The sequence below is a fragment of the Pagrus pagrus genome (assembly GCF_965226575.1).
Source record: "Pagrus pagrus genome assembly, chromosome: 15".
In the NCBI taxonomy this organism is placed as follows: domain Eukaryota; kingdom Metazoa; phylum Chordata; class Actinopteri; order Spariformes; family Sparidae; genus Pagrus; species Pagrus pagrus.
In genome coordinates this window covers 17126760-17152612 of record NC_140199.1, presented here as the reverse complement: position 1 = coordinate 17152612, position 25853 = coordinate 17126760, and the positions used below count along the sequence as shown (strand labels likewise).

The 25853-nt window shown below is 40.7% G+C and overlaps 2 protein-coding genes across 4 annotated transcripts in view; both read left to right on the top strand.

Moving 5' to 3' along the window:
- Positions 1-526: 526 nt before the first annotated feature.
- Positions 527-7818, top strand: LOC311270585 (delta-1-pyrroline-5-carboxylate synthase-like). 2 transcript variants are annotated; one of them, XM_084375543.1, is made up of 17 exons: positions 527-655; positions 1223-1341; positions 1471-1619; positions 1800-1949; positions 2078-2182; positions 2278-2430; positions 2765-2855; positions 3957-4081; positions 4184-4328; positions 4419-4492; positions 4951-5050; positions 5314-5534; positions 5676-5813; positions 5899-6094; positions 6285-6406; positions 6635-6917; positions 7036-7818. In XM_084375543.1, the coding sequence occupies exons 2-17, from the start codon at positions 1245-1247 to the stop codon at positions 7215-7217; spliced, it is 2331 nt and encodes a 776-aa protein (XP_084231669.1). In that variant the 5' UTR covers positions 527-655; positions 1223-1244; the 3' UTR covers positions 7218-7818. The 2 variants fall into 2 exon arrangements, with proteins under 2 accessions (XP_084231669.1, XP_084231668.1); XM_084375542.1 differs by having other exon boundaries at positions 2278-2436.
- A 551-nt stretch (positions 7819-8369) lies between these two features.
- Positions 8370-25853, top strand: part of ate1 (arginyltransferase 1) — a 58724-nt gene continuing 41240 nt past the window's right edge. Inside the window, exons 1-7 of one of the 2 annotated variants that reach the window (XM_084374893.1) lie at positions 8370-8538; positions 12296-12359; positions 12516-12578; positions 12760-12863; positions 13118-13354; positions 17657-17856; positions 23343-23471. In XM_084374893.1, coding sequence (XP_084231019.1) covers positions 8439-8538; positions 12296-12359; positions 12516-12578; positions 12760-12863; positions 13118-13354; positions 17657-17856; positions 23343-23471 — 897 coding nt within the window. In that variant the 5' untranslated portion in view covers positions 8370-8438. Of the gene's footprint in view, positions 8539-12295; positions 12360-12515; positions 12579-12759; positions 12864-13117; positions 13355-17656; positions 17857-21743; positions 21873-23342; positions 23472-25853 lie in introns of both variants that reach the window. The other variant, XM_084374892.1, reaches the window with a different exon arrangement.

Below are 25853 nucleotides of genomic sequence, written 5' to 3'. Positions count from 1 at the left end.
CCACACACAATGGGATGGAAAGTTTCCAACACACCGGATTCAGTGTATTAAATTACCAATTAAGGACCTTTGAAACCTGAAATTAAAAAAAAGAACTCATTTTGTTCAAATGCAATACTCAATGATAGTTAAAGTTACACATAAAATGACAATATGACTACATAAATAATTTCATAGATACGTAATAACATATAACAACAATAATATGTGACATTGAATTCCAATAAAAATGTATTTTAATTAAGACAATATAAATCTTTTCCGGTAGGTTATTGTATAAAGGTAGAATTGCTGAAGTGTGTTTGTTTTCTTATCTTAAACAAAACCTGAAACTTCATTTCAGACATGTAGAGCCAGTGTGATATCTCTCTCTTCCTTCCCTGTACTTATACTTCCCATTACCACTGAAGTGTCCACCCAACAGAAGTACTCTTTCTGCGTACGTAAAGAACGGTTCGCTGACGTCTTACTACGTGAGCGTAACCAGATATTCTACGTACACGTCATTCGTGCATAGCTCAGCTAACAGCACTTCCCACCCAACGTGGGCTGTGGATGTGGCAGCAAAGCACCGCCAGACCGGCTGACTACGTGTCCCCCGCACTACACTCATAAGTGGAGTTGGGCTTGCTTCTCGAGACTCTCACATTGTCAGGTAATGAGTCATTTTCTACGAAGTTTTTTGTCTCCATTTCGTCAGAAATAGCCGCTAAACTCGGCAGTGAGGCTGCTCGCAGTAGCTAATGCTAGCTAACGCCAGCTAGCTGCAGGTACGCGTTGACACCAGTAGCTAACACTGGACACATTGCTGCCATCTGTTAGCATTGTTATTTAACTTTAAACCTCAGTGGCTTCACATATGTAAGAGTTTAATTGTGTGAACAGCACCTAAAACCTGGACTTGTTCCCCCTAGAAGATGCTTCTACGCTGATGTAACTAATCCAAACAATATCATCTTTACTGGGTCAGTGTGTCAAGTTCAAGTAAAAGCCCAACAACAACAGTTATGATAACTTCATGGCACATTATGCAAAGCTTTCCAGTGTGGCTGAAATAAGTGATTCATAATGGTTTTGTTATGATACTTTATCTTCTTTACATTTTAATCCTTGCTGTAGGTAACCCACCTTGCAGGCTGTCTATCACATCCAAAAGCTGCTTATCTCAGATGAGGTTATTGCACTGTCATAGTAACCTGACACTGATTTGTGTTCATCACAGCTTTCCTCACAGTTTCGGTGCCATGTTTGCCAGGCTGGCCTTGTGCTCTCGCCTGCCATCCAGAATCCGGCAGTCATATGTCTGTCCCGTATCGATCAGAGCATTTTCCCAGGCTAAGTGTAAGTAACCAGCCAGCTTCTTTATCCCACATGAGGGGGACAGTATTCGCATCATGTCTCAGATCTAAATGCTCTTTGGTGCATGCAGGTGTGTAATTAAATGTGTCTTTGTTTTGTTATTGTCTGCAGTCTCACTCCCACGCCCCCATGGAAAGTCTTTCGCCCACCGGAGTGAGTTAAAGCAGGCCAAACGCATTGTAGTGAAGCTAGGGAGTGCAGTGGTGACCCGAGATGAGTGTGGCCTGGCACTGGGACGTCTGGCCTCAATAGTAGAACAGGTAACACCATATTAATGTTATTAATGCAGACAAAAGAAGAACTCCATCTATGATGGTTGTGCAAGTCTTAAGCATGATATAATGTGGGATCAGGGAAGACTTAAAAACAAACGGGCCTGAGGAGTGGTCCTGCCTTGGAAAGATGAACTTGAATGTTTAAGGCTTTGTGTGTCCTGTCAGGTGGCCATGCTGCAGAATCAAGGCAGGGAGATGATGATTGTCACCAGTGGTGCTGTGGCGTTTGGGAAGCAGAGACTGAGACATGAGATCCTGCTGTCTCAGAGCGTCAGACAAGCCCTGCATTCTGGACAGAACCAACTCAAAGAAATGGTGAATAATAATCTTCATCACTGGGGATTTTTGTTGAGTCTCTGAGAAATGCTTAGATTGGATAAATATTTGTTGAATGTTGTTCATAGTCTTTTTAACTATCAAGAAAATATCTCTCTGTTTTTCAGTCGGTTCCAGTTTTGGAGGCCAGGGCGTGTGCAGCTGCTGGACAGAGCGGTCTGATGGCATTATATGAAGCTATGTTCACACAGTACAGCACCTGCACTGCACAAGTATGAGCTCGACTTTTTTCCTTCCGAACAAAACACTGTCAGCAGAAATGCAGAAATGTCACTTCAGTCCCTTCCTTTTTTTCCAACTTCTGCAGATTCTGGTCACCAACCTGGATTTTCATGATGAGCAGAAGCGTCGCAACCTGAACAGCACGCTCCATGAGCTGCTGCGGATGAACATAGTTCCTATCATCAACACCAACGATGCTGTTGTTCCACCCCCTGTTCCCAACAGTGACCTGCAGGGGGTAAATGTGGGTACTGTGTGAAGGGCATGCTGGGAATGCTAAATGTTGTCCAGAATTGTGTTTGTATATTTAATTTCACTTACACTACATTTCCATCCTCACTAACTTTTTGGGCATATGGTTTTAATTTTAATGGGTGCTTTGAATATTATTACCTGCTTGAGTTATCCTACTTTTGGAAAGTGGTGAACATATGTTGTTTGTTCTGCAGCTGAGTGGCACTTGGAGGCTTTTTTGTTGCATGGTAGCGGCTGATGTTGCTGTTATTCCACAGTATAATGTTAGATATAGTGTTTTTCCATCTGGCTTAATGAAATTTCTGTTTGTATTTCAGGTAATCAGCATCAAAGATAATGACAGCTTGGCTGCACGGCTGGCTGTTGAAATGAAAGCGGACCTCCTTATTGCCCTGTCCGATGTTGAAGGTACAGAAGTAACCATTAATTTATCATTTATTATGAGTTACCTTGCATTCTCACATTAACATTAGTTATCTTAATGTATTGTTGCCAAAAGGCTACAATTAAGCATTATTTTTTGATTGTCAATGTATCATCAATTTAAATGTCATAATTAATCAGATACTCATTATAATCCAGAGATATATATTTGTTTAGATTGCTTAATTTGGCTTATCAACCATAAAAAATGCAAAGATATGAAGTAGATAAAAAATGTGCATATTTATGAATACCAAGAAACTGTCACAAAGAATTGTTTGGTAATAGTGCAAACTGTAAATAACTAAAAGGCCACTCTTCCGATTTCATACATGAAGATCAGCCTACTCTTCATCAGGACCATATTGCGATCTTGATAATATTTTGATTAATTGAGCAGCCCCACTCTTTCTGAGGAGCACCTAAGCCTGCGATATCATTGTTAAATGTCTTCTGTGGGACCTTGCCACAGTTAAAATAATGATGATACCATTAAAGTTTTATTTGCTTGCCCTTAGAAGTTAAAATTGTTGGCAGAGAGCTTGTGTTACAAAACTGGAAGTGTGGGGTTTCAACGGAGTTGGTGTGTGGAAGGTAATGAAATGTGGCATCTGGTGTTTTTTGTAGCTTTTTCCACACTAGAGACTAAAAGTCAGTGTGTCGTAACATAATTTACTCAGATTTTGACAATTCTTCCTTGTTATGTCTCTCAGCTCTATGGAAGTGTGATGCCAAATCACTGGAGTACTTTAAATAGTTAATCAGGAAACAAAATAATCGTTACTAAACCATCTTTAAGCAATAATATCCTGTCTGAAGTGTATCAGTTTGAAAATTAAATGTTTTGTTTTTGAGCTGTATTTAGTTGAATATAGATCAAAAGAGTAGATGCAAATCATTGCATTTTGTTTTTTATTTCTGTTTTACACAGTGTCTAACTGTCTTGGAGTCGGGGCTGATGTAGAAACTTTCTGTAATCTGTCTGGCCTGTTGGTCTGTTTATTCTTGATCAAAAGAGACCAGTATTGATGTGACTGCTTGGGATCTGTGAAGGATTAAAAAGGAACGAAAAAATCTATCTCACAGGCTTGTACGACAGTCCCCCGGGAACAGATGATGCCAAGCTCATTGATATATTCTATCCTGGGGACCAGCAGTCAATCACGTACGGCACCAAATCCAGAGTTGGCCTCGGCGGCATGGAAGCCAAGGTCAGCATGAAGGATAATGTTTTTATCTCAGAGCGTAAACAGCACTGAGTTAGTCCAGTGATTAAAAAGTTGCATCGTACTCTGTCATGTCGTCTGCATCAGGTGAAAGCAGCCCTTTGGGCACTCCAGGGTGGGACGTCCGTTGTCATTGCTAATGGCACAAATCCTAAAGTCACAGGCCACGTCATCACAGACATTGTGGAGGGGAAGAAAGTTGGCACCTTCTTCTCTGAAGTAAAACCTGCAGGTACTGGGTGCAAGCATCTGGAAAGAATAGTTTACCCGCGTGTTGTGTTTGTGATTTCATGTTTGATGTGTATATTATTGACACCACCAGGTCCAACTGTGGAGCAGCAGACAGAGATGGCTCGGCATGCAGGCAGAACTCTGGCCTCTCTGGACCCTGAACAGGTGAGTTTCTGGCTCCCCAGTGTGGTCCGACTAACTGAAGTGAGGCTTTAAAATGCTATATATGCATATCTCATGGAATAAAAAGTGTTTTTAAGGCTTGATTGGAGTTGAGTCATACTGTATATCTCATCACTGACACAGTGGAGTGATATTTATTACAATTTATTTAGCAGTGATTTAATCTGAAGTCCTCTAAATACAGTTTATTGAACTTTTATTGATTCTTTACATAATTTCAGTGACAAGATTACAGTAGGGGGAAAGCATCTGTTGTGTAGCATTCAACAAATGTAAAAAAAATAAAAACATGAAGCAGCCTAACCTAAAAGAACAGTGGAAATCACAACAGGATGCAAACAGTCTCCAAACTCATTAAGTTTTACATTGCACTGGTATCAAATGTAATTACTCTTGATTCTGATGTTTGTTGATCATATCACGTGTGTTTGTTTTTCCAGAGAGAGGAGATCATCTGCTGTCTTGCTGAGCTGCTTACAGAGAAAAAAGATGATATTCTCAGCGCCAACAGGAGAGACATGGAGTTAGCAACAGCATCAGGTACAGAGGCACAGATAGGACGCACTGATCACCTTAATCCACAGCTGCATGCAATCGACTGACTCAAATACCATCCTCTGCCAGTGGTTATCAGTCATCTGTAGCACCTTTCTGAGGGCATATGAGGGTTAAGATTATCTTTTTGTAATCTTATTTAGCATGTTGACAGGACAACGTATATCAAAGGGGAAGATATTCTCTACATGGATCTATAGAGGACTGAACTGTCAGTGTTGTTATTGATTCATTAATATTCTTCATAGGTCGTTTGTCCCAACCTCTCATCAACCGCCTGAGTCTATCAACTGCTAAGCTAAACAGTCTTGCCATCGGCCTCCGTCAGCTTGCTGTGTCCTCCAGGGAAAGCGTGGGTCGGGTGCTGAGGAGGACCAGGGTGGCCAACAACCTGGAGCTGGAACAGATCACTGTCCCCATCGGCGTCCTGCTGGTCATCTTTGAGTCACGTCCTGATTGTCTCCCACAGGTCAGTCAACCACAGCCCTCAGCTATGGACCTGACTACTGTCAGCCGCTAGTCTGGGAGTTTTATTTATTTATTATTTTTTTTAACATCTTTGTCATTGAAAGTTAAAGTCACATTTTCATGTATTGATATTGTGTTCCAGGTGTCAGCTCTGGCTATTGCTAGTGGAAATGCTTTGCTACTGAAGGGGGGTAAAGAAGCTTTCTACACCAATAAAATCCTACATCAACTCACTCAGGAAGCACTCTCCATTCATGGAGTGTCTGATGCCATTCAACTGGTAAAAACTGAAAGCATTACATTATCCAACCACAGTGTGAGTTTTTACATAATGATGTGCTTAAATTTGCCATTATCTTGTTTAGGTGAGCACACGTGAAGAAGTTGAGGATCTGTGCAGACTAGACAAAATGATTGACCTGATCATTCCAAGGGGATCGTCCCAGCTTGTCCGGGACATCCAGAGGGCAGCTAAGGGTATTCCTGTACTGGGTCACAGCGAGGGTGTCTGCCATGTCTACATAGACAGCGATGCCAGCATAGATAAAGCTATTAGTGTTGGTATGTGGTTCCTGTGTGTAGCTCTATTTATGTTGTTTCCATTTCTGCTATGGTTTGGTCAAACAAATTGTTTTCACATTTTATATAAGTGCAATTTATATTATTTTACATGTTGTCCAAGAGTTGTAATTATTAACTAGTTTGGGTAACCCAGAACTGCTGAATGGACTAACTTCTGTTTCGTTTTTAGCCAGAGACTCCAAATGTGACTACCCTGCAGCCTGCAATGCCATGGAGACCCTCCTCATTCACAGAGATTTGCTGAGAACTCCTATATTTGACCAGCTCATCGATATGCTGAGAACAGAACATGTAAGAAACATCCACCAACATGCCATGACTTTGGGCACAAGTATTACAGGCAGCATCGCAGTATATGATTGAGTGGTTTTTACATTTAATAAAGGTTTGAACCTCAGAAACCAACTTTATGGAGAGTTTAGAGACTTAAGTCAAGTCAAGAAAGAACAATTGTTTTGTAAATTTAAATTTGTTTGTTTTATTTATTTTGTTTGAAATCATTGTGCTGTTTCCTCTCAGGTAAAAATCCATGCAGGCCCCCGATTTGCATCGTATTTGACTTTCAGCCCATCCGAGGTGAAGTCTCTGAGGACAGAGTATGGGGACCTGGAGTGCTGCATTGAGGTGGTAGACAGCATGCAGGAAGCTGTGGACCACATCCACAAATACGGCAGCTCCCACACTGATGTCATTGTTACTGAAAATGAAGAGACGGCTGAACAGTTCCTGCAGCAGGTGGACAGCGCTTGTGTATTCTGGAACTCCAGTTCTCGCTTTGCTGATGGCTACCGCTTTGGTTTAGGTATGTAGAGTATTAGACATGGTTTTATTTAATGCCATCTGTGAAAATATACTATACGTCCTTTTGTAAATTGATCTAGCCAACCACTGTCTTGAATTTTTAAAAACTTTTTCTCCAGGAGCTGAGGTTGGTATCAGTACAGCACGGATACATGCCAGAGGTCCAGTGGGTTTGGAGGGACTTCTGACCACCAAATGGGTCCTGCGTGGGGAAGGGCACACTGTGGCTGACTTCTCAGAGCAAGGCAGTATGAAATACCTTCATGAAAACATCCCTGTCCCCCAGGGCAGCTTTAGTTAGGTGTCCAACCAAAGATCCATCAACAGGAGTCAAGATAACTGATCCACAGAGTTTATTTCAAGGTTTGTGTCTGCCAGCCAGTCTCCAACTTTTTAGCTGCTGCTTCATCAAAATAAAGTAAATCCACTATGTTGGTGATGGAAACTTGCCTGCAGAACAGTGGCTACTTTTACCAGACAACCAAGTTCCTTCTGATTTCTGAACCTGTGTATTAAATGTGTGAATCAGTTTTTTAGATAAATGATAATCTCCTGAGAATTGAATTGTTGTCACATGACGGATAAGCGGGATGAGAGAAATGTATTATGGTGAAAGGAAAAATAAACAGTTTCAACTATGTATATGTGACAGTGTGGCAGGTACAAACAAAGTATTCTAAGACAAAGCACCTCTTCTCTGTAAGGTCATTTTTATGGCGGCAGACAAAAAGAAATCAATGACCCAGCTGTGATTTTCTAACTTATTTTTCTACATCCAAACTCTCACTCTGTCTTTTTGTAATTTACTGTAAGTGTTGTTTGTGCAGGATCTTGGTTCAAATTTATTTTGCTGTTCCTCTCTTTGCACAGATGATTTAATAAATATGCTGTACAGTTCTTTACTCACGATTTTGTGTTTTATCACAAACTTCATCCTTACAAATCTGCATCATAATGTCCCTGTTTATAAATTCATTGAGCGTGAAGGCTAATTTTAGTTATGACACTTATCTGCAAGGGAAAATTAAAAATTGCTCAATGATTGAAGAAAAGTAAACACTACAGTGGTTTGTTTTGTCCTTGAAGATAAATTCTAATTAAACGAGCATGGCTACGGCACAAAGCTTTCCGGCTGTAAGCTATACTGGTTGTTAGACTCTTTCAAAGGTCCCTTTTTCTTATTTTATTGAATAAAAAAGAACCAAATACAAAGAATTCAGGTAAAACAATGGCAGCACTCACAGATGTAAATGAAACAAATACACATACAAACAAAAATAACATGAAATAAAACCACAGGAGAACATTGATACACAAATATAAACATAATCAGGCAGGTTTCAGGAAAAAAGTTTCAGTTATTCAAAAGTTTATCACACTTTTTTTTATGAACTTTCAAAATTCCCACTTCTCCTTGATGCAGCACTGGTGACGTGTTGGGTGTGGGCGGGGCTTGAGAGCGCTGCCCGGACACCGGGCGAACCTGAGGCAACCTCAGCTGTCATCTGGCTCGACATTAAAGATGGCAGGAAACAAGTCTTACACTATAGTGGAATATTTCGGCGGGGATGACGGCTACCGCTGTGGCTACTGTAAAAATGAAAAGGGAAACTTTTCTCATGGTAAGTGTCAAACGAAGTAGCGAGGAAACACAGCTAGCTAGTCAGTAACGTGAGTTGGCTTATGCTAACGACCTAGCTAGTTCCGTCTACTTGCTGGAATAGCCACCGGTTGTGAAGAGGGCTAGCTAATGTTAGCAGTGTAAAATCATAGTGTCAATAGATAGGAGTAACTTATCCTTGCTGTTTTTTACTTGCACTGCAATGCCAGTACATTTTATTGAGTGTGCACATTAGTTAACGTTCACCTAAAGCTAATACTTGGATAGTGTCAGGCTATTAACCCAGCTTTAGCCATTAGCATCTTCTAGCCCAACTCTTGGAAAAACACAAGACTGTCGTACAATAAAGTCAGTTAAGCAGGATTGGACTGGTGTTGTTGACTTACTATTCAGTTGGGCTATCATGTTTTATTTAAGACTAACTATGTAAGCAGCTTAGCATTGTATTTGTCAACATCTCTATTAGCATCAAGCTAGCCAGCGATCAGACCGTGAACCAGGGCTGTTGCCTTCAAGCAAAAGTGCAGCTGTCTTTCCTTACTTGATCATTCAGAGCTGTGACACCGGAATTAAGAGTCCAAAGGTGCTTTACGTATCAGGTAGAAAGAGATGTGGAAATGCAGGAAGTACTCTCGCATGAGTACATTTATTGGTGTGAAGAGCCCAGATCTGATGGTCAGTGAGAGCACAGGGAACTTGTTTTATTTGACTTAACGTTACACAGATCAAAATGATGTTAGTCGTGGTAGTATGATCGTGGTCTAATTGTAGGTTTAAGTTTTTTTTTCTGGTGTAACATAGGTGAACAACATAAGATGAGTGATCCAGCGCAACAGTATAAACAAAAGACAAAATAAGAGACAGACTTCATAACATGCTGAAACAGAAGACAGTGGGTTTGCTATTATGTGCAGCATGTAATCTCTACAAACTGTAGCTTTTTCTTAGTGTGGCAGCATCATCAGAGATAAAAACATAGTGGTACAATAAATGGCTCATTCATTTCACAAGAAATGTGATTTCTATTATGCCAGTTTTTGTTAAGACTTACAATTGTGCAGTTTTCATTTTCACTGTTTCATGCCACCGATTTTCACCTAGAACATCACTTAGAAAGCCATTTTTCATATGAAACGGAGACCACAAAATTATTTGTTTATTATGTTCAACTCTTTCGAGTTCGCCTTTTCACCCTCTGCCTGCTGTATAACTGTATACTTAATGAAAAGTAATTCAAGCATGGTATATTAAGTTAGTGTTACGTTAGACTGCATTAGCCAACACAAATCCTGCAGTGCCAAGAAAAGTCCTTTCATGAATCTGTTCACAGAAAGGGTGACACAGACCACACAGTCACGCGAAGGTTTATAAACGTACCCTTGAAAGTGGAAGTAGCAGCTCTCAAAGGGCACTAAAAGATGCTGTACTGCACGCAAGAAAGGCTTTTCTGTGTAGGACTGAAGGATGTCATTCAAGGAGTTGAGCTGGGGCGAGACAGGTTGACTATAATAAGGGTTCAGGCAGCTCCTTCTGCAGCCAATTAGTGATTGGGCTCAGTGCCCGCAGACAAGACAAGAGCTGTTGCCTAAAGTAAGATAAGAATGGTAATCTCGATGTGTTACGTATGTCGTGTGGGCATTGCAGGTTCTGGGGAGGAAGGAAGACTTCTTGTGTAATTCTTGTAAGTGATCACAGTAAGAGTTTTAAAAGGTCATAGGTTCAGTGTGTGGGCACAGGTTCAGTAAGGTGTGCCAGACTTACAGGTATAGAAGTGAACACATTATGTCAGGCGACCAAGGTCAAGTCGATTTATTTTTAGTCTGCTGCTGCATATAAAAAGAAAAGAAAACACTTTCCTGATTTCCAAGTTTTTCTCCCTCTATAATTTTTCATGTTGTGTTCTTACTGGAGTGCTTGTGTTTTCCTGTCTATAGATCAACACTGTGATAATCACATATATGAGCAGTGTTTCTATTGTAAACTGATCCAAGCAGATGCTCGGTACTATAATGTTTCACTCTATGTGAATTGGTGTAGCGATGTTATCAACACTGTTGTTACATGCAAAGCAAATGTGACGGCACACTACAAAGTACATCTGCCCACCTCTGTGTTATTGTGTCTGTCACACCTCAGTGGAGCCAAATGGATCAGGTGTAAACGATGGAAAAGTGCCCCTGTTGTGCCCTGATCACGGCAGCTGTTGGACTCACATCCAGCTCGCATGGCGTGATTAGTCTGTACTCTAGAAATATTACCCTTTAAACTAAAGGCTTCCTGGCAAACAAGTGATCAGGCTTCTTTGTGTTATTTTATTTAGTTTAATCTGCAAACTTCATGTGACAATTTGAAAGCTCTGTTGTCCAGTTACTGAGGTCGTGAGAATTTTGGGACATAAATATGAGGTCAGAGGGCAGAAACCCCTGAGAGATAACTTTCTTAATGTTGATGAGGCCAGAAACTTGTGGTATTCAAACATAACTTCCCATGCATCTTAAATAATGTATAAATGCTGGGTATTTTCTGGGTTTGGCTTTAATCTTGTTCATGCTGGTGTCATCACTGAAAAATACCTTGCATAATACATCTATTTACAACGTTTTGGTCCAAGATCTTCGTCAGGCCCCTTCACTTGGTGAAAGTCTAGATCTCCTTTGATTCTTTAAACCTAAAATCACCCATACAATAGTCGATTTTGTTACTGACATGTATTGTCAATGTTTTAAGTAAATGTTTCATGATGCCTCTAATCTGTCGTGATTTTATAATGTTTATTCTTTTTTTATGTCAGTGAAGAACTCAACCAAACATTAAAAATTGGCAACGATTTGGAAAAACACGGTGTATAGAAGATCAAAGATTTGGACGTACACTGATGATTGGACATGTTGTTTATTATGCTGATTATATCTGATATTTATCATTTGTAGAAACAGCTGCTTTTTGGAGCCATCTCATTATTATAAGCCCCTTCACTGGTGGTCCAGTGATGATAGTATCTGTCTTTTAAAGAAAACATGCAGTCTTGCTGTTGTATCTGCAGGCCTCAGAAATAATCCAGTCATTTACTGCTTCAGTGTTGTAGTGTTGCTCTTTTGGATCACTGTGTTGTCTTCTCGTCTCCGTGCACTCTGGCCAAACACCAGTCTCCTAGGACGTAGGGCATTATACTCAGTTGCAAACTTAGTGTGTGTTGTGTGAACTTGCATATAGTGAATTCCCTCGGTTGTTTTAGATGGAAACTGTTGGCAGTTTTGTTGTAGAGTGTCAGTTGTTGTGTGTGTGTGTGCACACTGTGTATATGGTTGCAGAGGAGAAGGTCAGGAGTTGAAACTGGGGGCTCAGACCTCAGTTCTGGGAAGTAGGATCCAAGCTGCTGTAGATACAAATAAGAAATTAGTATGTTACTTTAAGCACTGTGGGAATGTACTTGGGGGACACTGTGATTTAAGCTGAAGCAAAAATGTGGACCTCCCACCACATTCTGTAAGCAGCTTCTCAACAGCTTCTTAACTAACTGATAAACATGTCCTCAGTTTCAGGCAAAAAAGCCCCAATATATATATTTGACTCTTTTATGTTTTAATTCAGCTTTTATTTATTTAGTTGTGAAAAGAGTCGGGTTAATTCAATACCGTCTGTCTGTTTGTAATATAATTTACTGATGGATCTTTCTGTCTGTTTGAGAGGTATTGTCTGAAATCATATTAAATCACATGAATGTTTTAAGGTTATGATGTCCTCTTTGTTTTCTACAGGGATGTGGTCTCACACCATGACTGTACAGGACTACCAAGACCTCATAGACCGAGGCTGGAGAAGGTGAGAAGCTATCCTCTAACTTAATGCATTCCCTGCTAACTTACATATTGACCTTGTTGAATGTTCTCATTAATATGGCTCAAGAAATGTCATTGTGGATATTTGAAATTGGTAATAATGTGTTTCAATGAGGATTATTTGTTTTTTCCTTCTCAGAAGTGGGAAATATGTATATAAGCCCATAATGAACAAGACATGCTGTCCACAGTATACCATCAGGTAATGACACTTTACTCATCACAGTTTATTCCTACAATTAATGCTTTAAGTTAACGTCAAACCTGACAGGACCACAAACGCAATACCTATGTTCAGTTGTGTGTTAAATATGTGTATAACAAGCAGAAGGACATACAAATATTGCTCTAACCAAACCTTTACTGTTGTGCTCTCTGTCAAGATGTCATGCACTGAAATTCCAGCCTTCCAAATCCCACAAAAAAATCCTGAAGAAAATAAGCAAGTTCGTTTCCAAGGGGGAATTACCAAAAGGACAGGATGATGGTGAGCGTACATTTCTTTAAGTATAGTTGTCACTAACGTGTGTATTGCCTGAGACTTTTACCTGTATTGTTATAAAGTGCATGTAATCCGCACGCAGGCAGCTGTTGGCAGTCAACACTTTTGGACTACTGAACTGTTTATATGCGTCAGAACGCATGGCTGAAACTACAATTAGAGATGGGCACAAACCGTCGCTGCTGTGGCGCTGTAGTGCACTTATACTGAGGTAAGCTTAATTGATTTTCTGGTTACAGGGGAGCCAATGGACTCTGTGTGTGAAGAAGCAGGCCCACGGGAACCAGCTAAAGTCTGTCAGTCGGAAGTGAAGTGTGCTGCTAGCATAGACATTCAGAAGGAAGTAGCAGAGTGTCCGGATATCACAGAAGTTCAGAAGGAGGTAGCAGACGCTGCACCTGCCGACTCGGAAGCATCAAGAAAGGATCCAGTGTCTGTGACAGATGGGAGAACAACAGCCACAGCTCCTAAACCAGGTGAGATGTCTGTTTCTCTGTCAAATAGCTGCTAACAATCATCCAAAAACATTAACACTGTATTGCAGAGGTAGCTACCCAAGTTTGCAGGCTAACCGGCAACCCTTGCTGCTTGGTTAGTTTAGCTTACAAACTAGCAGAAGCTACAGCCATGGATCTATAAACAGAATACAATTAGCAGCAGTTAGCAGTTACTCTGGCGATACGCCGCCCCTATTTGTTGGGAGTTTTAACTCAAGGTGGCTGATTCTTACGTATTGCACCGTTAATCAAGATAATAAATCAATCAACAATCAACAATCATCATTTATCATCAAGAATATCTCTTAGTTGCAGCCCCACAAATTGCACCATGAACTGATATAGCTCATGCTAAATATATACTGTGTCATGCAGCCATAGTGTGAACTCGACATTACAGCAGCTGCATACATCAGTCAGCTAACAAGTGGTAAAGAGACTGACTACAAGAACATAAGACTGAATAATGAAGTGGTGATTAAATCATCATTAAGTCTTAATATTATTCTAAAAACCAGCCTATTTCTGCTGATTGTTATGGTAATCATTATGAGTGTCATTAAGTTCTCAGGCGCAGCATATCATAGCTCAGAGCTCTAGTGTTGCACTTTATGCATGAATTACTGTAGTTTTAACTTTTGCCTTTCAACAGTAAGATGCTTCTCCAGCTGGTCAGTGTAGCTTTGCTCACTCTGATCATGTAGATGAAATAGTGTAGTTATACATGTATATTTCATTGGAGCAGGACAAGAGATTATACTTAATTTGAGCAGGTTAATGATCAGTCACTTAAACAATTTTATTTGTCTGATATGTGTAGTATTAACTTAATAGTAGCGTTAATGACAGTTCACTAGAGTCAACTGTAAGACTGCCACTGTGGTATTCTGCATCAGCTAAAGCACCACTGTATGCCAGAGGGTGTCACTGTTCACCTTGTAATAGACGCCAGTGTGCAGCAGCTTGGCAAATGAAACTGGTGCGTCTTCTGCGTCCGCAGGAGTGTGTCTGGTTTTGGCTTATCTGTCATGTTCTCCTCCGTACTCTCCAGTACAGGATATCCTCACAGCCAACTTACACTAATGAATAAATAGCACTCGCGGGGAAGAGATAATAAACTCCTATTAGACACAGGAAGCAACACTTTTAACAACTGTCCATGTTTCAGGCCTCCAACACTTTTTCCTCTCGAACATCTAATGAGAACAGGGCCCCACACTCATTAATCACAAGTCATGGACCTACATCTCAGTATTGACACAGGTTGATCCAGATACAGACATAAACATGCAGAAAAAAACGTTCAGCGTTGCCAGTGTTCTTCTGCACATACACCTGTGTCAGCACCACACTCTTCAGACTGTCAGAAATCTTTTCAGGAGGCTAGCGAAGAGGAAGCGGGGAGAATTTACTATGTTGAGTCAGTGGTTCTCCACTCCCCCCGTATTCACCTCCAGCAGAAAACACCTGGCCATATCTTTCCTCTAACTTTATGACTGGAGCACTTTATAGTGTTGGGCAGGTTCCAGGTCTAGCTTGAGAAAACATGGCTCTCCATCTGCTGTAAAGCATATGTAAAGCCACAAGTAAACAGATAAAGAGGTGCATATGGAATGATGCGTTTCCATATGCACTCACCATTTGTCCAGAGGAAAGTAAATTAATTAGCATCCTACCCTGATTAAACTGTCTTCATTGCTCTAAAGGGACTTTTTTTGCAAGACCATATTAACTGATGAGCAAAATGTTGATTTAAAATGATTTTATTACTAAGTCAAGTAATTTACTAGGGTTATGATTTAGGCATGTTTTGGTTTATCACCATTTCCATGAAAGAATAGTCTTTTGCATTGTGCCTGAACAGATGGTAATATGGTAAGAATTAAAGTTGTAGCGTGATGGCTGATGGCCCACGATTGTTGTTTTGTTGGATCCAGTAAGCGGAATAATGTGTTATATGTAGACAGTGGTACACAGTGCAGTTTCCCAGAGTATATTTCCTATGAAATGACGCTGCATACGCGCATGTTAAATATTTTAGTGGCTGCTCGCAGATAACAGCATCCTCCTCCCACAGTAAATTAATTTTCTGTTTCCACATGTTTACATGCGAGAAAGCAGTATGTCAGAACTCCAGACAGTTCAGGCTGATGTGGAGAGTTGCATGTGTGTTTGGGGAAGCAGAGAGGGAGAGTGTCATAGCTTTTATGAAGTGCTAACTGCTGGAGCTGGAGCATCTGTCTTCCACAGGAACTGATCTGTCAGACTTTATCTTCTGCACGGCTGTGTACGCCGGCTGTCCTGAGGAGTACCTGTGTCTGTGTGTGAGAGGAAGAGTGAGGCAATGTCTGTGTATATGTGTGTGTAGTCAGAGTGTAATAAGAGGGAAAAGAGGCAAGTGGACAAAGTGATCGTGGATAAGATTTGATGTCTTTGTGGTCAGTGTTCAGATTCTGATTCCTGTCGTCTGTGTGACCAGCCTGCCCTGACCTCACCGTGTTTCTTTTGGAAAGAGGAAAACAATTGAACCACCTTATAACTCCCAGGGTAACAGGGTTGTATGTTTATATCATAGGGTTTGATCCAAAATGCATCCCTCCTTTAGTTCCTCCAGTTGTTTACCATTCGACAAATACAGCTGATACAAGGACCAGGTAATTTTCCATCTAGTAATTAGTACGTTTCATGTGATAATGTGAAACTAAGTCATGAAATAAGCCAGAAGCTGTGGTCCCTTTTTACTATGCACATGACTAAGGCCGAACCTTACAGTTTGAAAAAGTAGCTTGAATCAGCTGAAGCCGAGTGCTGCCAGTGAACCTTGGCCAGTGCCAGAGTTTCTCCCTCCCCTTGTCAGGACCAGGCGTCCCTCCGTTCCTCGTGACGTCGATGGAGGGGAAAAGTTAGTAAGAGAGCTGATGGTGGTGGCTGGCAAAAGGACAAGCAGGAAATGGCTCTCGTTTCCTTATTGCTCCAAACAGGATGTGGGCGTGTAAACTGTTGACATGGGATGCCCGGAGAGCTGCAGGGCTTGGCAAGAGCCCAGGAGTTGGTGGTGGAGGAGGAGGAGGAGGAGAAGCAGGATGAGGAGGGGAACAGAGAGAGGGAAACGGGGAGAGATTCAGTTGCTTTAGAGAATGTTCATGTTAGTCTTGTTGAGAGAGAAGGTATACAAGTGTGTTTTATTAGTAACAGCCTTATCTGTGTCATTCTAAGAATTAGTAAAAAAACACCCTCGGGTTTGTTATGTCTTCTGCTTCTTGTGTTCCTTTACAACCACACACTACCTGCTAACCACTTGGGCTTAACTAACACAGACCATATTACTTTACAGCTTCCTAAGCAAATATGTTTTGTAGAAACTATTGAGGCTGGAAAACAAGAAAATGACTTCCATTGGACTCTCTGTTGAGACTGGCTTCTTAGGCAGGGGGCGCACTAAAGTAAACATTTGGCCAGAGGGGAAGGGAAAAAACCATCGGAAACATGGACTAACACTCACAAAATCTGTCCGAAATTTAAGACTCATCAATACCAGCAGCTTGAACTAAGAAAGGTCTGTTGCAGGTCTTGATCCAAAGGCAACATGAAAGAAAAGCTTGTTGTCTACATCAGTATTTTTTCTTGTAGCTGCCTGTTTTTCTTCCATGTTCTCACCTGGACATGCTTTGAAAGTTCAAAACCACGTTTTTCGCTCAAAATAGATTAAAGCAGACTTTTTTGTTTTTCTTCCTTTCCTTCAGTGTGTTATATAGGTCCTTGTGTGTGTAAAAGATCTTAAAAGTAAGAAAGGTCAAAGTCGACACCAACAGAAGCTCCTCTCTCCCACAGAAACACTGTTCCTGAAACGCCTCGTCAGTAGTCTTGCTCTAATTCTGTGACTTGGTGACATCACACTACGTCACTGAGTCACTCATTTGCACAATTTATGCCTAGCGACTAGTTTGACATGTGAGAATTGATTTAGCACAACTGCTCTGTTGTTGTTAGCACTGCTGGGTCAGGCATGTTTGAGCTGACCAATCAGGGGAGAGGGAGGGCCATAAAGAGACAGAAGCTAAAACAGAGGGCGAATACAGTGCTGCAGCACTGGGCAGTATGAGAAAACAGATGTTTTTTGAGCACAAAAGCAGAGAAACTTGTTCCAGTAGTAACTCAAAATAAACCGATGAACCTGAAAATGAGTATGATATGGCTGTTTTCATGGCACCCCACCTAACTGCACCTTTTGAAAGCTCTGACAAGGATCTCCCTTTTCTCTCTCTTTACTCTGGGGCGCAGGAGTGGGAGCAGATGCTAGCCGGCCGCCATGTCGGAAGGCAAAAGACTTGAGGAAGGAGCGGCGTCTTCAGAAAGAGCAGATGAGACAAGACGCTGATGGGGTCTCTTCTTCACCCACTCCTTCCCAGACCAACCAACCCAAACCTCTGGAAGATTTCATCTGTGAGTCTTCGCCTGACAACTCTTCTCATTGCCTTGAGGTAAGCAGAACTATGAAGTCAGTTCTTTCTTTTCTCTTTTTATGTGACTTGGAGTAAACATTAGTCTATTGTGCTTATTTCAGCCATCATTAGGAAATATTTTTTTTGGTTGAGCGTTCTGTCTCCATAATGTTTGGATTCAGTTAGCTTGAAACTTGTGTTTCATACAGCCCTCTTCCCCAGCTCCAGTGACTTCACCATGTGTTTATGTGTGCGGAGAGGATAGCTGGCCAGAGCAGAGTGGAAAAACCACCTCTTCCCAGTTCAATTTTAACCAAATGACAAGCACACCGCACAAACTAGGTCGCGTTACCCCGCTGATGACATTGAAACCACAGCTTCCAGCTCAGCCGGTATGAGACGACATGGAAATGAACCTTTGGCAGGGGGCGGAACGATGTAGAAAGATCCCTGGCGAAGGCCTCAAGCTGAGGTTGGTAGAGTAACGTCATTCTTGGTCTTGACCAAGATTTGAGCCAGATGCAGTGATGAACCAGGCAGTGTCTGTCTCTTGTCTATATACCCCCTGAGATTAGAGTGGTAAGACCTCCCCACAGTCAGCTCTTTTCAATTGGATTAAGTTGTTTGCCTGCAATTATCTTTCAATTTCACTAAGTGGGCATGAACACAAGGTCATCCTTTGCAAAGGAAGGATAATTGTATGTTTTACAAGTCAAATAATTGAGAGATGCCTCTAATTGACCCATTTAACTATGTTTTCCATGTAGCAAGGCTGTGTCCAAATTGTGACTAACGAACAATTGAATGATAAGCAGTTTACTGAATCTGTCTGGTGCTGATTGTTCGATTTCATTACTGTTACTGTTGGCTGAGCTGCAGGCTTATAGTGGAATTCCAGTATTTTTAAGCCTTAAGACCTGTTTTGGTGTGCAGATGAGTAATAGGTACAAAAACGTTTGAATTGATCGCCTCAGCTGGCAGCTGCGACTCTGGCTGCAATGTAATCCTTGGGGGCCACTTCAGCCTTCAGAGTTACAGTACTTAAAGTGCTTGTTTTGACGCTGACAGGCTGAGACTGTTATTGTAAGTGTCACATTTCTTAAATGATCTCTAAAGAGATAGATCTTTTTGTTAAAGAGTAATATCCTTTTGTTTAACCAGAAACTGCCACTATGTCACTCTTGCCAAATCCACCAGGCTCCATTTAGACACACAATAGTTATATCATCCTAAAACACACCTCATTCTACCTTGACAGAAACAAAATAAAACTCACCAAAACCTTCTTTGTTTGTCTTTGCACTGTTCCAACAATCACCATCTCTGGTTTGGTCGAAATAATCCCTTAATTCACCCAGTTAGATATGAAAATATGGGGAGAGGAGCGAGAGGGAGGTCAGTCTTCAGTAGCGGGGAAAACGACCTTGTAGAGCCAGAATATTTTCGCATTTAACATGGTGAACTTCTTTTGACCAAACCACGGTGACCGTTAGTGACTGTTCCTGAATTTGAATAAAGTGTGTTTTACAACGATTAAATTACTGTCTCTGTCAATAGAGTCTGTTGGATTTGGCAAGTGAAACATAGTGGCTGCGTCTGGTTAAACAAAATCTGATTTACTCTGACATCAGGAGATAGACCTTATTGTTAGACACTTAGAATAACTGTCTGAACCTGTCAGTTGCCCTCAAAGATTACATTGGAGCCTGGCAGAGTTGATCTACTTGACGGAGTCCAAAACCTTTTTGTAACTTTTTGTATTAATCATTTTCACACCAAACTATGTAACCATAAAGCCAAGCTTAAAAAATGTCAGACGTTTTAACACCAGTACGAGAATACGTTTTCATCACAAGCACATATGTTAAATATACCACACTTGCTTGACTGATGGGAATGAAAATGGAAAGAGAGAACTTTGGTGACAAAGTGTCTCCTTGCTTTACTGTCCTACGCTCACCTTTGCTTACTGTGAAACTGCTCAGGTGACATTTCTCTCTGCCATCTATGACTTTGAAGATAGCCTATAACTCTAAATTTAAAAAAATGGCAAAGGGATAAGTCACAGTACCAGGCAGAACAAGTCCACTCTGTCCTGGCCTTAAATGCAGCTGTGGTTCCATTAATCACCACCAGGGGTCAGTGTGAGAACACGAATCAGAGCCCTTCAGGCACCTCAGGAAAGTGTGGAACTGTTCGCCAACTATCCCCCTCTTGAGTATTGTCTACTGTCTCCGCACGTCTCTCATATTTTCAAAACCTTTCTTCTAAATCTCCTCCTGCTAACATGCAGTCAGTCTCCTCTATTATATGACTTTATTATGGTGTGAAGGTGTCGTTAAGAGCAACATCTCTTTTGATTGAAAACTTGAAAAACAATAATCTTATATTTTAATTAAAGCTAAACAAAGCCACCGCTATTATGTGGCCTTTTTTTGAAGACTAAAGCGTTCAAATATCAGACTGTTGGTGTTAAATTTCCAGGCTGTTATGAGAGTTGTTAAAATTTCATTTCCATGCTGTTCACTATCTGCTGCAGTGTTGGTTCATCCAAAGGATGTCAGCCTATCAAAATATATCTCTGGATTTTGAACAAAATTAAAAAGGCTGGATTTCAGCATTGTCCTTTTATGTAAGAGGCCCAACATCCCTGTTTGACTCAAGGATGTAGATGCCAAGTGGTCATATGAGAGAAACCCTCTTTGGTCCAACTCAAACAAACCCCAGGTTCAATTCTTCTATCCTGTCTGTCCAGGGGATTCATATGGCACAGCTTCTGTGGCCAACAAAAGCTTCCAAACCAAGAGACGGTTGATTAAATGGGGCTGCTGGATCTGGAGGTTGAATTCTTCTTTTAGTCTGTGTCACATTAGCAACACTCAGACAGTCTTTCTTTATATGTCTTTCCAACACAGGCTTCTTCTGAATCCTTAAGATTGATTTATAGCACTGCAAACATTTTCTTACAAAGTCTGCAACATATATGGATTAATTTATTTATTTGCTAACTTTTGTATGCTCTCCTGCTTTCTTGGGCTCGGTTAGCTGATTTTTGTTATGTTTCAATGTGTGCCCTCCTCATCATAACCATTTAAAGAGTATACAGTAGATACTATAGTCTGACTGATACTGGATTTCTGAGGCCCATACAATTATGTGCTATTTTTTTGTAACTTATCAGCCCACAGATACACTGATGCCAATGTATTTGCAACAAGCTAATATCTACCAATAAATCTGCAATATAGAAACACAACAAGTCATCAAAGAGTGGCAAGAACAGTAACAGAAATATTAAAGAGAAACAACTTGATTAGTTGACCTGAATCTGCAAAGTTCATTCAGACATGATAAAACGTCTCTGCACACATGACCATGGTCAAGAATTGAAGCACTGGAATTGGGCTTATACACAATATGAATAGTAAATGGAAATCAAATAGGCTACTGATGATTATTTCTTTTTTTTTAAGAATGTTCTACTACACTTTTCTACTACAACAAATGCTTGTTTACATTCTTTATTATCTTTGAGTAGCTAACACCTGCCATTTTTGTGTCTTAATGGAGATGGACATAACACACCCTCTTTGTGTTGCTCTTGTTTTCCCCTCTTGCTACAGCTATGATGAGCAAAAGCTACTAGTGGTGAAAACAAGACCATTTACAGAAGAAGAAGAATTAAACTAAAACTGGAAATGTTTCCTTTTTATTTGCAAAATAGTTTAAAATCTTGAGAGGTGTGTCACCCAGTCAGGAGAGGGTGTGTTTGTGTCAGTCTCTCTCTCTCTCTTCACACTCTTTTCATAAATGTTCTCTCTTTGATTTGTGATAATATCTTCCTTTTTAAAGCTTTGAATCACCACTTATGTTATTCACAGTTTCATTTTGATGTTAACCTTTGTCTGCACGTATTCTTTTTGAAGGTGAGGCTAGTGCGCTCCAATCCCCCTTGCCCGCAGTTCAAAGCCTCTTTCGACGCCTCCTACCAGGTGTACAAACTCTACCAGATGGCCATTCACAAGGACCCTCCTGACAAACCCTCCGAGAGCCAGGTCAGAGGGTGGGGGGCGTAGGTCAACCTGCTCTAGGGGTACCAAGGGAGGGTGGGAGAGGGTGGACAAGTTTGGGTACCTACAGAGGCATCAAAAGTTTTTTTTTGTATCTTGTTCTTATCTCTTATGAATAGATTATATTGGTCTTTTTTGTTTTATATCATACAGTGAACTCAGATTGATCATTGATTCAATATTGTCTTCACTGAAAGTGCTGGATGGAATAATTTTAAAACAAATGCAGCACAGGTTGTAGTTTTGGCTCTATCTCTATGTTGGTAATTGGTAAGTCATTATTAATTTGTACTTTAAGTATGTAATGTGTATTAATAACATTTTCTTTGGCTTTTTTCAAATAATTAACTCAGCTGTTTAAATCAGGTTTAAGTCATAATGAATAAAAGCGCCAGGACTCTACTGTAGATTGGAATTTATAACTACTTGGTGCTTAAACCTTCTCTCAGTGGAAATAAAAAGACAGTCGAAGCATTCAGGGTAGGAACCCAAATGTCTCTATGAATGAAAACAGGTAAATTAACAGGTTAGTTTAAAAGCGAGTGTATGTGTATAAGAGCGAGAGTCAAAGGGAGAGGAAATGGAAGGGAAAATGTTTCCATACGCCATGGTTGAGAGCAGTGTTTCTCCAGGTGTCTGAGTTGGCCCTCGGTCAGCCAGTGGGGTCGTTTAGTCTTGAGCTGTTACAGTTTTGGGGGGCAGCTCGTCAGTTGAACCCTCTCGACCTTGACACATTTACTTCGTCTGTGCCTCCGCCCCCCCATCAACCTGCCCTCACAATAGTCCCCTATGTCTGAACTGGAATCTCATTCCAGTTTAGGATTAAGCAGTGGTAATGAGATTTTAATTTACTTTGTGCGTGCAGTCTGTGTAACCTTGTTTACTTTCTCGAGAGGAGTCTGTAGTGTGGAAGAGTCTGTAAGATGATCTATTCAGACAGGACTCTGGATTCCTCTTGCTCTGGACCTTACTCGCACTGACACTGTGTTGAATCTTGAATTAGCAATCCTCTCCGTGCGATCTGTGGTAAAAGCTGGGCGGTGCACTAGCCTCATCTTCAACTTGCCTGACATCTCATTATTTTAAAAACCCACTTTCAGTCTCCTAGAATCCCATTGTTTTCTTGCATCCATGTGTCCTTTTTGCGCAACAATCTGATAAAATCACTAAATCAAGTCTTTAACTCAAAACAGACCCGCTGTGTTACCAGCTTGCCTTGAGGACTAGGAGACTGATGCAAACCCTAACATGCCAAAGCACTTGTATAACACTGTTTAAAACGCTATTGTTGAATCCTGCACTGTTCATTCCTCAGCAACCATGCTTCCTCATCTTCTTCTTTAAAAAAAAAAAAAAAGAATTGTGACGACTCACCGTCCTTGTATTCATTGTCAACCCTTATAAAACCACCCTCCGCCATATTGCTCCTTCCCCTTCCACACCCTGTCCTCGAAGGTGAGGCTAGTGCCGGTCAGCTTGGAGGACCCTCAATTCACAGCGTCCTATGAGCAGTCGGCGGCGCTGTACGCCCGCTACCAGATGGCCATTCATGGTGATGACCCCAGCGAATGTAGTGAGAGCGAGGTACTGCATGATTATTATTCCGCACCAACTGTAGGGAAATACTGCACATGCTTGTCCCAGCTTCTTCTTTTCTCTATTTTATGTCGTTTAATGGAGATCTATTATGTTTTCTCTTTTTTTCCTTTCCTTCAGTGTTTTATATAGGTTCATGTGCAATCTTGTAAAAGATCTTCTTTCTTTTTAAAAGAAAGTAAAAAATCCACACCAACAGAAGCTCCCGCCTTTAATTCCGTGTCTTCATGACATCACACTATGTCACCATGTCATGGGGCAAGCAGCTTACTGATTTCACCTTAGACTTTAGAAAATTGTAATGGACATATGTCATATTTTCTGGGATAGATTAGTAGAAGTAAATAATTGAATAATCGTTAAAATAATTGACAGATTAATTTGAAAATTAATGTCTTTTATTGGTGAAATCACAGTCTTTGCACCTCGATCAACAACAGTTTATCCGACAGTTCATCACATGAACAATGTACAGAGTATTTGCAGAATTGTAGCATTTATTGGTCCTCGACAAATTATTACAATACATTTTTTTTCTTCTGTTTTTCTTAAAATTGTGAGCTGTCACTGTGAACTCTATAAAAGAAAGACAAAGTTCCCTGGTTTATGCAGTGAATGAGAAGAATTGTGCAGTTATTAATGGGAATGAGAAACAGAAACACTAACCAGTAATAAAGTTTAAAAATGAACTTATAATGCACAGTAAATTATATTATAAAAATATATACACACCTCAATTTCTCCACTTTTATATATCTAAATCTATAAAAAAGGAGAAAATAAAGTCTAGTCAGGATGCAGAACTGCTGGACATTTTCACCAACCTGAGAGAGCCTTTTGTCCCTCAGGGCTGGAAAAACAACCTCCTCCTCCTCCACCACCCTCCTGCCAGCAGGCCTCAGTAAATTACTGGATTCTCCAGCTTGTAAAAGTACGGTAATTAATAAATAATAAAAGCTGTCAGATTGGGCAGACTGTGGCAGATTCTTTCCTAGTGCCATAACACTAGCTCTATTAAAGGGAGCGTGTGTTTGTGTGTGTTTGCGTGCACGGCCTCAGCTCAGGTTTTTGACTGCACTGGGATCAGATGGGTTCAACAACTAGAGGACTAACATCTAAAAAAACAGAAAAAAACGTTGAGGTGTGGAGCTGCGCAAACAACTCAGCTGTCTGTTGGGTTGCCAGAAAATAATGTTCTTTTTTTTTATTGATGGACTTTCCAGGTTGGATACTGACTGAATGTAGTGTAGTGTTAAAGCACAGAGTGAATCAGAACTTTGGGCTAAATACACTTAAGGGCAAGCCCGTTCTTTGTAATTCACCTTGACATCTCTACCTTAGGGAGCGGACATTCATTCAAATTGGCGCACCATTCTGTTATTCACCAAAACAAATGATCAGCGTGTCACATGACTCATCCACAGCCTTAGCCCTGACAACTTCAAAGTAGAGCTTGACCAATTTTTGAGGCTGATGCGATACAGATATTAGGCAGGGAAAACTTCTGATATCGATATTTTGGTCATTGGCCAATATATACACGTTTTTTGTGACAATCATGACACAAAGACATGTAATGGAGGCAGAATGTTGTGTATAATAACCCTACATTTTAGATCACCCAAAGCATCTCCTTATGCCATTTAATCTCTAATAAAAAAAAATTTCATATTAGCACATATCTGACAGTATACAGTATATACCCATACAGTTACATCTGTGATAAGCCAACTGATATATCGGTTTGGCTTTACTTCAAAACACAATCAGGTTGACATTTCAAGGTCTTTAGCTGTGTGGAGGTTTAAGTTATTATATCCTTTGGCTCATAATCCGTAGTAATCAAAGTATCTAAGAGGCGCTTTTAGTTGTCGGAACATTGTAGTTTCAACATGGCAGACCTACAACACTGACATCAGCCATCACATAATTACGTTGCCTTGTTTGAGTATAGTCGGATTCTCTTAGCACTGCATTTGTCTTTGCACAAGTCCTCACCAATTCTCCTCCACGTCTTTCCTTGACCTTATGATGTTTTCCATTGATGTCATGGAAAAATGGTTTGGAAAGGACATAGGAAGTGACCATTCGACCGTGCCCTAGAAGCTCTTCAAGTTAATACCAGACCTGAAGATGCCATGCTGTCTCTCCTTGGTTTGCTTCGTCCCACTGGGGTTAATTTAGGCACGGCATCTGTAATTGTTCCCACTCAAACAAGTTTAACTTTTTATTTTATACCCTTTAATTGGACACACTACTGTGACAACCACTCTTGAGCTCACAGTACTAAACTCTGATTTTATTTTCTTGCCCGTCAAACTCCTGGTTAATATGCCTGTTTGCTTCCCAGAAGCTCCGAGCCCCCCATTG